This window comes from Falco naumanni, chromosome 3 (assembly GCF_017639655.2).
Source record: "Falco naumanni isolate bFalNau1 chromosome 3, bFalNau1.pat, whole genome shotgun sequence".
In the NCBI taxonomy this organism is placed as follows: Eukaryota; Metazoa; Chordata; class Aves; order Falconiformes; family Falconidae; genus Falco; species Falco naumanni.
In genome coordinates, this window is record NC_054056.1 from 41,061,433 (window position 1) to 41,074,168 (window position 12,736).

The 12,736-nt window shown below is 39.8% G+C and overlaps 1 protein-coding gene across 1 annotated transcript in view; it reads left to right on the forward strand.

Moving 5' to 3' along the window:
• Window positions 1-3,459: 3,459 nt before the first annotated feature.
• Window positions 3,460-12,736, forward strand: part of SPATA48 (spermatogenesis associated 48) — a 28,172-nt gene continuing 18,895 nt past the window's right edge. Inside the window, 4 exon segments of the mRNA XM_040585808.1 lie at window positions 3,460-3,507; window positions 5,303-5,576; window positions 5,579-5,819; window positions 12,527-12,608. Coding sequence (XP_040441742.1) covers window positions 3,460-3,507; window positions 5,303-5,576; window positions 5,579-5,819; window positions 12,527-12,608 — 645 coding nt within the window.

A 12,736-nucleotide genomic window follows, 5' to 3' on the forward strand; every position in this document is an offset into this window, starting at 1 on the left:
TGCCCATTGAGTTGAAAGGGAATGCCATTCACCCACTTAAAAGTTTCACTACAGTTATATATATTCAAGTATATTATGCTATTTCATAAAAAAAAATATTCTGAATCTTTTAGTCTTAAAATGAGCATTACAGTTGCAAAATTAATCTTCACAATAATTCATCAGGAAATTAAATTTGGTCTGAAAATTGCAGTTACCAGGAAACAGAGTTTAAAATGAGCCTTAAATAATCAAACAATCAATTTATTAATTAATAAAATACTGTATTACTAGAATGTTCAATTGGCATAGTTTCAATTCATTTATTTAGAAATGAAAATTCTATGAAGCAATAGGAGAAGATTTATTTAAGTTATGGTAATTGCTAATAGTTTTTTCAAAGTAATTATGTTTTGAGATAATTTTTGTAAAGAGATTTCTGCACCAAAAGAGTATATAAATAGCAATGCTACTTACTTAAGTTATTTTTGCTCAATCATGCTGATAGTCAAGTGTTTTTCTATATCCAAGTATTTTAATTACAGCTGGCATTTTTAAGCTGTCTATTGATGGTAAGTGCTGTGCAGAAATATTACCATTTCTATTACTAGTCATATGAAAGTCATACAGGAGAAACCAAACTTCAGTTTCCAGTCTATCTCAGTTAAGTTAACCCCTTTGACAAAAAGCCTGCAAGGTATGAACTATTATTACGTATTTCAAGTGGGTCTTCATATTTCCTTTCAGACAGTTACAGCACTAACACATTTCATAAGTTAAAAAGCCTTTTTTCCTTATCATATAGCAAGCTAAAGTTAAAAATTTTGAATCTTTTCAGTAAGATGGAAATTTCCTTCAGGTGGCTCAGAAAAGTCAAATGTAATTAAGACATTTTAAGAAACACGCTCCAAAAGTTTAATTATTCATTGAAGGAAAATCACATAAGCAAAAACTGTCAGCATTAGTAAATAAAAAAAAAACAACAAAAAAAAGAGAGAAATCCTTAGAGAAAAAGGTTCATATTCTTTACATCAGTCTGAACTCAAAACTATATTAATAAAACCCCAATGCAATAAAACTGATCTGTCTTTTCTGGAGTTGACAATGTCTGTTAGGCCTACTAAAACCAAAGACAGAAGAAATACTGTGACATTTCAGTGAACAGATGCTGAAATACCACATATGGTTTTCCCTTTTCTGTCACAGAGCAGAAGAACTTTGAACTTCACCTCTGATCTTGCCCCTGGAAAAGACCTTGACTTTCTAAATGAACTGGTAAAATGCGATCGTAACCAGATTATGGAATAAGACGACCTAGCATGTATGCACACTGATGTACAAATTAAATAAGCTAACGTAATACTATCAGAAATCCTAAGTGATTTACTATGTTCAGATTTCAAAATGTCACTAGGAAGCAGAGACTGTCATTTCAGGCCATTCCCAGCCTGAGAGCTGAGGCCGTACAACTGAATTTCCCGCTCAGTGACAGCTGACAGCTGCGATTACGCACACAGTGGATACACGACCAGTAAACCAGAAATGTACCGTCTCGGTGCCTTATCACATAGCTGTTTCTGTGCACCAGAGCCCTCAACAAAGTGATGCAGCTCTTTTAGCTGAGTAACCTAAGTTACCAGCCACTCACTTCCCACGCCAACTCTTGGTGTTACACCCCCTCAGACAGTTTCTTTGGCACATAGGAAGGAGAAACATCCCTCTCCCCATCACTCATTGTTCATCTTTGAGCAAAAGGTTACTTAGTTAATTCTTCAGCTTTCCTGCATCCATCTCCACATGTGGAAACGAAGTTTAATCCCACTGGCGGATATGGGTGTAGATGGGAAAAGCACTGGCAAAACCCACACGGGGAAAGCTGGGCTTTGAAGGGCACAGCTCCTCTGTTACGAAGCAGCACGGCCCCGACAACACCACAAACTTAAAAACTGCCCGGCTCCGAAAAGGGTCACTTCTGCAGCAACGCATGCACCTCTTTTGTAGCACAGTGTAAATACAGGAGGGAGGGCAAGGCCAAAGGCACAGGGAGGGAGGGAACTCGGGAGAACCCGCGAACGCCCCATGCTGCAGGAAGGGCAGCGCCGCCCGCCCCGGGCTGTTCGCCCCGGCCCTGCGGGGAGCGGCTGCCCGTGACTCGGCCCCGCCGCCCCGGCACCTCCCGAGGGCCCGGGTGTCGCCGGCCCGAGGCGAGAGGCACCGCCGCGCCGCCCCCCGCCGCGGGACGGTACCTGCGGGGGGTGCCCGCAGCAGCACCAGCGGCAGGAGGTGGCGCCCGGCGGCAGCCCTGCGCCCTGCGCCGCATCGCCGCGGCCCCGCGCCCCTTCCTCCGCGCCGCAGCCGTTACCCGCCGCCAACGGCCGCCCGGCCCGGCGCGCTGAGGCGAGCGGCGGCCACGCCCGGGGCGGTGCGGGGCGGAGAGGTCGGCCCCGGGGCGGGAGGGGGGGCTGCGCCTTCCCTGGCGCGACCTACCGCCGGGAGCGCGGCGGCGGGGCTTTCCCAGCCGCAGCGACAAGCCCCGCGCTTGCAGCTCGGGAGGGAGCGGGGCCGGGGGCTTTCACATCCGCAAACCCCAGGGAAACATCTGCCGCCGCGCCAGCGCCGTCGCGAACCGCCCAGCCGCCGGCTCGCACGTGATGAGTCCCAGCCCCGGAACGCACCGGCACGGCCGCCCTCCGCCCAGGGGCAGCTGCGTTGCAGCAGCGAGGGCTGCGGTGGCGCAGGCCGCACCTGGGGGTTCCCAAAGGTGCAGTGAGCTGGCTTCGTGCTCGGTGCAGTTGTTATAAAAAAAAAAAAAAAAAGAGGGCAGGGAAGTTTCTATTGCAAAACTAAGGAACTGTGCTGATCCAGTCACTGGCATGAGCGTTTACAGCTGTGCTGCTCGGTCTTTATTGTGCTGCTATAAAAAGACCATTAAAGTGTCTGGCATCTCAGGACATTTGCATGTTCCTGTGGCATAAAGTGTATTTAATTTGTAAGTGAGTAGAGAAAGGAGTTTTTTTACTTATTTATTTTAATTTTTTTTGCAGGGGGGAGTAGGAGGTGGGGAATGAGCAATCTGGGAAGCAAATAAAACCTGCCAGGAAAATTTCATGGTATTGGAAGATTTGGTGTGTTGTTACTGTGCCAGGGAAAAATAATAGCTGTTTACATCAAAGAACGAGTAGACTGCTCCACAGAAATCCTGAAGCAAAATAAAAGGCCGACGTCTAGTAAAGAGGACTAGCTTGGACATACGACCAGCTTCATCCATGTGCTTCTTTAAAGCACAGATCACTTCTGAGAATTGACAGTAGAAATAATTCAGCCTTACTTGTTGAATCTACTTCCCAGGATAATCTAGACAGAGTCCCTGCCAACAAAATCCAAGATAAAGCTTTAATTGCGTTTCACTCTGCAAGAAAAATGCAACAAAACATGAGTCATCTTTGCAACATCTTACATTCTGCACTTTACCTCGGTCCCATGTCTTTGCCTCTCCTGCCATCGCTTCCTAAAGCTTTCCAGGAGAAGGTAAGTAGCGGGGCAAAAGATCGGTCTGCAACACTGGACGTTGTTGCTAGTGTAAAACTGATTATATTTGGTATGGAGATTACTGAGTGTCAGTAAATACAATCACCAGCATGGCCTTTTAAAGGCTTATTACTGGCAGAAGTCAAATTTTGGAGGTATCTTGTCACTAACTTGCATCATAGGTTCGTATCATAGAATCATAGAATGGTTTTGGTTGGAAGGGATCTTAAAGATCATCGAGTTCAAACCCCCTGCCATGAGCAGGGACACCTTCTACTAGACCAGGTCACTCAAAGCCCCGTCCAGCCTGGCCTGAACACTTCCAGGGATGGGGCATCCGCAACTTCTCTGGGCAACCTGTTCCAGCGCCTCACCACCCTCACAGTAAAGAGTCACTTTCTAATATCTAATCTAAATCTATCCTCTTTCAGTTTAAAACCGTTACCCCTTGTCCTTCCGCTATTACCCCTTGTCCTTCCGCTATTGGACCCTTGTAAAAAATCCCTCACCAGCTCTCTTGTTGGCCCCCTTTAGGTCCTGTAAGGCTTCTACAAGGTCTCCCTGGAGTGGACACAAGATGTGTCAGACAAAGAGTTCTGTGTTTTCATAGTGTTGGCTTAGCCTTACAATGCCAGTACTGCATATACAGTATGCTCGCCTGTCACTTTTCCCCTGTTTTAGTTCTTGTGACCTGTGTATGAAAGCTGTCTTAATAAAGAAGGAAGCTTTATTTAGTTATTTTTGTGCTCCATCAGCAAACTACTCAAAAGAAACCCCTACCATTCTGCATTGTGTTATTACTGTAAATTTGTACTGTAATAAATGTTAGCCCCATTTCTGATTGAGTGTTAATCAAGAGCAAGTTAGGGATTCAGGGAAGTTACATCTGTGTGAGACTAACATAAATGAGAGAAGGATCAGAGTCTCTGCCCTAATTTTTCCTGACAAGACCACAAAATAAAGGCCCTCATAGTGTGAACTGAGCTGTCCAAATAAACGTTTGATTTTTCTTAAGTACCACACCTTTGCAGATGGCACTGAATTCATGCAGAGTGGACCTCTGTAAATCAGACCACTTTTGTTTAGATTGCTAATGAATACCGTCAAGCTTGGGATTAGGAAATGCTGCATATTCTGAGCTGAGACATTAATGGATTCACTGACCTGATAGAACAAATGGCAAAACTCTGGAGGTAATCAGGCTGCATGGAAAACTCTGATGTCAATGTGATTTACTTATCCCAAGTAATAATTGTAAGTTTTCTGGTTTGCATTTATCTGTGTTTGTGCTTGATAAATTTTGTTGGTGTTAAATCTGTGTTTCAATCTAATGCATATTTGTGATCTGGATAACAGAGTGATTTATTTTAAAATACTTCAGTGAAAACACCATATAATTCTTAGTAAGACTGAAAACTTCTTAATTTTTTCTCTGCTAGCTGAGTAAGTAATTTGTAGTGCCATTTCAAGTTGCTGTGTGTGTCCCCTTGAAGGACTAGATTACTGTGATATGTTTCACACCAGGAGGCGTTTCATTGTAAGATGGTTTCCATCATCACCAAATAACTCTCTGCTCATTCAGTCGCTCTGTTCTTTTTGTACCATATTTGATAAATCTCTTTTCAGGAAAGAATTCGCTACTTAAACCACTGCCTTGCTCTTCACGGTTTCTATACACAGATATTCTGGAGGATGACCTCTAGTTTTACTGTGGTTTGTTGGCTAGGACTTCAGAAACTTGGAGAAACAGGAGCAAGTGGAGTCTTTTAAGTATACTGCCACGTAAGGATGCTAGAAGAGAATGACTGTGGTTTCCCATGGAGCTGAAAGGCAAGCAAGTGCCTTTAAAAAGTCCACCTTGTCAGTTGAACCCATTCACAAGATGGATAACCAGCAGTATTGAAGTCTGTTTAAGAAGTGCACACCTGTTGTGAGAGGTCCTGAGAACAGACATGGCTTTGCCAGCTTTGAAGAGAAACCAAATAATTCTTTCCTTAAGTACAGTCCATTCACCCCTCTAGGAGAGCTAAATTACCCTTTATTCCCACAGTGGGATGATGTGCCTTTAGTAATCCCTGCGCAGGTTTTCTGAGTCCAGGAGCAGATGCTAACCTGAAGCCCAATGTTGGAAGAGCTATGGAATCCCTGGTAGACTACAGTGATGTGAAACCTCACCAGCAGGTCCCCATCACAGGAAAGAGAGGCCAGCCTGCCCACAGGAGGCAGATGAACCTCTGGGAGGAAAGCAGCCAGGACAGAAGGTGGAACTCCAGGGCTGTGCCAGCTGCTTCTGTCAGGACACAACTCAGAGGTAAAGCAAACTACAGTTTTTATTTCTTAATCACCAAAGAAATTGGTGATGCTTAACAAATAAATAAAATTAGCTTCTGAACTCTATCCCCCAAGGTCCTGACAGAACAACCTTATAAAATATATTTGCCCTGGATATTTGAACTGAATATGACAACTGCAGCAGTATTTGTATGATTCATTGTCCCTGCTGTAGCAAAGAGGTACCGTCAGCAAATTCTAATGAGCATTCTAATGCTAAAAAAATATAAAAATATTTGGAGGTAAATCATATTTTTAAAAATCTATTTATGTAAATTGTGAAGGTATATACAAGAGTTCTAATGAGCACCTGTTTTAATATAAACCAAATTAACAAATCATTCCAGAGTCAGGAAATCCTCTGGATATTTCTGCGTCATTTAGTATTTCCTGACAAGTTGCAGTACAGTGCATTTAAACACCTATTCAGTGTCTAGCTGATTAGGGAAGAGAAGGTTTTTAGGACTGCCATCACACGGTGGTCGAAGCACATATTACCCTCTTGTTTTATATCAATGTATTGCACATATACACATAAAATTGGGTCTGATCATTTTGTATTGATTACAGCATCAAAATGGAAATTAACTCTTTTTAACATGAAGCAAAATTGTGTTGCTGGTTACTATTCAGAATTTTCTGATGAAAATTCTGGAAAGCAGAAATACCTTCCAAGGGCTTCTAAAGGCAGACATAATGAGCATAACATAGGCACTATAATTGAATTTTTATAAAGATTAAGCCAATTCCAACAGTTTTCGTAGAGAAATGCTCATTACAGCTAGAACAAAATTTTACAGGAACTCAGGCAACATCTCATATATGAAGGGAGGCATTTCTTATAACATGGTAAAGAAATTTAAATAAGCTTCTTGTTCCATTTTACTATACAGAAATAACACTCTTACTTCATGGTTAGCTATACTTTATCCGTGTTATTGTCACCATAAAGTCTTACATGCTATAAATTCAGGCAGCGGTTTTGGTTCCTTGTTTCTGTCTTCAAACTATGCATTTTAAATCACTTTAAACTCACTGCAGTCATATAACAAAACCCAAAAGAACTCAAGAAACCACAAGGGATAAAAAAATAGACTACATAGTTTTCCTTTTTTTTTTCTTGCTCATCCCATATAATTTTCACTTTTATTTCTCATTTAATGTGTTCTCCATTTACATATGAAATTAGACCTCAGACAATCAGAACTGATCAGCTGTTTGTTGGGGTTTTTTTCTGCAAGCCTCTGGAAAAGTGAAAGGGAAAGAAGATTTGAGATACGCAATTCTATTTGACCATTCATTTTTCCAACACAGAGAAAAACAGAGACAGAGAGAGAGAGATACTCTGGCAGATAGATACCTGAAATGAACACTGACAAAATCTGAAACTGAATGTCATCGAGTCAGTAGCCAGAGTTACATTTGAGAAATGGAGAGTAGTTCCAGAAAGCAGACAGAAATCATCTTGTGCCTTTTTGGTGATATTTTGTTACGTGAAGTTCATTATTAGAGTGAAATACTGACTCTACTGAAGCTGTCAGAAAAAGTCAAACTTAATTCAGGGACAAACATTGAAACAGATATAGTCCAGCATAAATTCCTTAAGGAAAGCTGTGCAAATGTTCTTCCAAAACTAGTATTCATTTGCGGGTTTTCCTGTGATGCTGAGATATTGACTACAAATGTGTAAATATAGATTTAAAAAGTAGTTGAGCTTTAAGCTATTGTTTTTAATGACACTTTAATTTTTAATTCCAGATTTCAGCTATATGATTCAAAGGCCAACTACCAACCCCCAGGCACGTGATGTGATGAAAGTGCTAATCTTTCTAGATATCAGTCCCAAGACATTCCATAGCTCAGTTGTTAGGGGAAGTTGTGCTGGAAGAGAGGTCAGGCATTTTGCAAGCAAATTCTACAGTCACTTTCTTCACTGCGTCAGGACTGAATGGAAAAAAAAAAAGAGAGAGAAGCAGCCTTTGAGACGGATTTGCTGAGGTGTATAAAACATCTGCAGCAGAGAAGAGTTTCTCTGTTGTGAGTAGATATAGTGCTATGGCTTTGGCAGTCAACAGTGTTACTTTTAACTTCCCCAGCAGTCTTTTGCATCTACTGAACAAAGCAAGTTTATTGAACAGCAAGTCTCTGTGATAGCAAAGCAAAGGTGAGAAGCTGACAAAGGAGGTCATTCTAAGACTGGAAAATCAGAATCTGCGAGAGAAGGGAGACAGCTGAAGAGCTATTCTTCATGTATTCTCCCTTGGTATAGGCAAGGTGCTCAGTGCTAGAAGACACAGTCTTCAGGAAGTTGACAGCATTTGTCTGTAGTCCCCTTCTCTCACACATATGACAACAGAACTTTGTAACCTTTTCTCTGTGGTTTTGAGTTTTTTCCGGTGTTCAGGAGGACCTCAGAATTTGACTCTGCAGGTGTATTTGTACCTGAAAACCTGGTGATGAAGCCCTCATATCCAGTTTGTAATTATTATTCTATTTTGTATGTCTTAACTCAGTGATGGGCATGGGGATTGCAGAAGGAACTAAGGTATTTGATAAGTCTAATGAAGAGCAGAGATGACTTCTTGCCCCTACTGGAAGCTGATACATCCATAGACAAAGTTTTCTTCAAAAACTCGCAAATAGAAAACACTTTAGAGTTTACCTATAGACTTGATAGTAACCTTTTTCTATAAGAAGTCAGCTGTAAACTCATGCCACTACTAGAGTGGCCATATTTTGATTTGTCGAAAACACTGACTAGTCCAGTATTCCATCCAAGACTGTGGATAATTAACATAGATTGTCAGCATACTTCCTTCGTATGTTTTCCTGTCATGTGATGGCTTGTTGACTAGGAATTTGTGATGAGGAGATGGTATATTTGTAGTTAGTAGTTGTGGATTCATAGATTTGCCTTCAAGAATATATCCATTTGCTGTTTGAACCCATCACTTAACTTCCAGCCCTCTATTTCCAGGTAATTTGTGAATATGTTAAGCAACAAAGTCCTAAGCCCAGACGCGTTACCTCCAGGTCTTTCTATCAGTGATGTCCATCCACCTGAAAAATTTGTCATTTAACCCTTCCCTTCTTCTGTGATCTTCTAATAAATTATTTATCTGTGTGAAGATCTTATCTTTATTCTGTTGTTACTAGGAGAGGCTCTGTCGAAGAACTTTATGCAGAACTTGTTGAAATAATTGTGGTCACATACTGATTTCTCAATGGCCTTTGTGTAGGAAGAGTTCCCTTCCCAGTGCTTCTTCTCCTGAAGCAAGAAGCATTTTCTCCGGAGTAATCACTACTCTGGTGAAGTAATCATCCAGGAGTAATCCAGAATTAAGCAGCGCATTGAGTGTGAGGCATATGAAGGTAGGATTCCAGCCTCTCCTACCTTTCAAATAATGATTGAAAATGACTGTAGGCAATGCTGCTGCAGCCCCAGTTTGTAACATAGGTATCTAGTGAGATAAAGCCTTTTATCTGCCTGCAAAAAGAGAAAGAACAAAGGTTAGTCAGAGCAACATGTAAAGCAAAGAGCAAAAAAATGTGCAACTTGAAAAACATCAAATTAACAATTCAAGGACCCTCATAAGTATTATAGCATATAAACAAAGTCAACTAAGAATGAAAAATGGCCTACAGTAACAGTAGGCTCAAGAATATCTGTGCTATCAAATAATTACCTGTAACACTATGAATTGTGTAATAGTACACTGCCTAATAAGCTAGTAGGTCATCTGGAAATAATGCATCAAAACTTAGAATAATCTCTTGAGGGCTGAGTGCCATTGAATAAACCAACTGTGGTTTCACTAAGGATTTGATTATTTATCATCCCTACAGTTATGTATTTCACCATGTGTTTGTTTTTTACTTGCTCAATAGCAATGATGCTTTGTTTATTCAACAACTTTGTTCTTTCTCCATTGCTTCTTTAGTCATGCATGTCTTTCCAATATAAACTGATGGGGTTTACGCTTATTTAGAATTAGTTTTCAGGGAGTGATTTGTAGCCTTTTCTTTCAAAGGAGTAAAAGAGAAAGAAGAAATAATGTTAATGGGTTGTATTTCTTTTCTATATGTAAAAAAAGTAGAATAATTAACCAGAGAACTAAGCAAAAACATCTGGAAGAGTTATCTGTAAACCTTTCATTTGCTTGCTGGGCCCACTGAAGTCAATACTCCTACTGATTTTAAAATACAAGATATCAAAAAACAGTACACAGTTTTCAAATGACAGTGAGGTTCAGTGAAACTTGTGAGACTTGCTGGTTTTGTGAAACCTCTGTATATTTCTTTATGTGTGGACATGAGAGTCTCACTTTTTCCTTTAAAAACAAAACAAAAAGATGTTCTGGCTTTCATGCTTTCTGGGAAACAGTTTAGGAATACGAATGAGTACATCTTCAGTTTCTGACTCAGAATCTAAACCAGAAATTCCCTACATTTGTTACCCATCACTGAATCCTGCTTTGTCAGATTAGGAAACTAGTTTAAGTAATAAACTGAAACTGACAGTATCATTAAGCTTGTCATTAGTTAAAAGTGACAAAGCCAAGACACTGAGTTCCCAACTTGGACAAGAACACATCATGAAATTTTCAGTCCTGGGGACTAAGCAAATTATTAGCAGCATTGAAACCTCCAGAAAGTTGACTTGAAGAAAAAAATATTACAGTTTTTATGCTAGATCTTTCCACTGGAAGAAAAAGGAGAAGTAAATGTTAGATTAATCATCCCAGCAGTAGGACAGTAGTGTCAAGACAGCAAATTACAGTATACAATGCAAGAGCAGAGGTCTCTAGAAATTCCAATGTACAATTATCAAAGCAAATGTAAAATTGTATACGTCATCCTTTGTACAGGACCTTGTAGCTGACCTGTTTTACACATACAACACAAACAACAGTTACAACCTTTAGCTCTTTAATCAATTAACCAGAAGAAGACTTTTTATGGAACTACTAGGATATATGGATATTTGAGCCATATACCTCTTTACTTTAGAGGGCACAAGTACATGCATACCTATCAAGTAATTACAGTATTTCAGACATAAAACTTAATGGAAGTATCCCCATATGAGTAGAAGTCGTATATTTGCAAATGGCATTTAAAGTTTATACAAAGCTGAGGCAATGAAGGTGCAGCCACGGTTTTTACTGCAAGCATATTACCTGCTTAAGAGACACTTCCCAAATTATTGTTTAAAATGGAGAGTGATTCCATTTGAAAGCTCTTCACAGTGCAAAAATCCACAAATTCTATCAAGTTTTCAAAAGCAGCATCTTGAAAGTTACAGCACATAGTGCAAAAAGCTGTTTTACAAATCAGGTCATATTATTTCAGTATCCGCATATAGCATTAGGATACTAAACTTTGTTTTACTGAAAGCTCTGATTTTCTTTTAAACTTTGTCAGAGTGATTAATTCTGCAAGAACTAATTTTGCATTCTGCACAATGGTTTTCAATTTCTAGTCTTTGAACTATTTACTCCAAATTATATCTAAAATTTCTACAAAAAACTAGGAAAAGTAACTCTATTATGACATAGCTTATATTTGCTACATAAAGTTTCACATATGCATTTGAGATTTTAAAGGGGTCTGGCAGTAAAAAGCAGGTTGAAAGCTACTTAAGTAGTACATTTTAGACACTAAATAATAGTTTCCAGTGTTCATAGAGTGGTGTGATGGCTGTATGGCTGCCTATCCCTTTTACTAGAGTATAACAAAGTATATTTACAAATACACCTTTTCCAAAATCACCAAAAGCATTATGCTACCTAATGGCACAGCAGTTCAGATGATAATCTCATACATATCCCTTACCTTACTTATGGGATTATTTTGTGGGTTTTATCCTGATTCCTTAAGGAGACAGGTTGTTTCCATTTATCTTTTGGTTCTCTCCTAAAAATTTTTAACACCATTGGCCATTTTTTGCCAAATTTGACAGAGATGCAAACATCTCAAGGATAACTGCATCCCTGCAAGATGTTTGAAAATTTAAGTCTCGTGAGAGGAAAGGCATAAATGAGTGTTCCTCTTGAGGGAGCTGAAACTCAGGCATTGTAACATACTTCTATTTGGCAGCAGCTTACTATTATCAGCATGTGTGTACTGGCTCACCAATCAGCACATATGTGACTCTGTAGTAATTGCAGGATGTGGCCTTGTGGTGGGAAAGCCTGATTTACAGAACTTGGTCAGGGAGAGCTCAAATTATTGGAATATGAAGTTCGGAGGGTGAAGGAGACAAAGAAATACCTTTAGGAAATCATTCAGCTGTTTCTTATGGAATAGAGTATTGCTTTTGGAGTTGGCAAAAATTATGTAACTGTAGAAATGCAATACATAATTCCTAGTTTCAATTGCATTAGCAAATTTTTATTACTATGTTTTATAATTCAAATACTTTCCTTTATACAGTTAGTACTGTGCATGACAATATATGAAGTAGGCCAAACCATAGCAATGTATGTTGTTATAGTATTTATCACTTACTTTCATCTTCTGTGTAATTTAACGTGTTCTTGTGGATGTTTGTAATTCGGAGTGGTAACAGGTAGCTGAACATTGGTGCATCAATTTTTATGGCAAGCCAAGAGTTGTTTTCATACAGTTTAAAACCGTAAGGATTGCTGCAAATTGATTAACACAATAAGAAGCCCTTTCTATCGGTTTGGAGAACTCAGGTGAAAGTTGTTCCTGCTCTGCATAACCAAAACCATATTTTTGCATTTTGTATGGATCCCAATCTCAAGGCAAGTGTCTGGTGCCCTTCTTGTAAAGACAGAAAACATACTGAAATAATTTTGTTTCTAGTCTGCTTTCCATTCAACACACTTGGGCAGTGATTACAGTAGTGTAGTGACTTTTACAGTTCTTCATC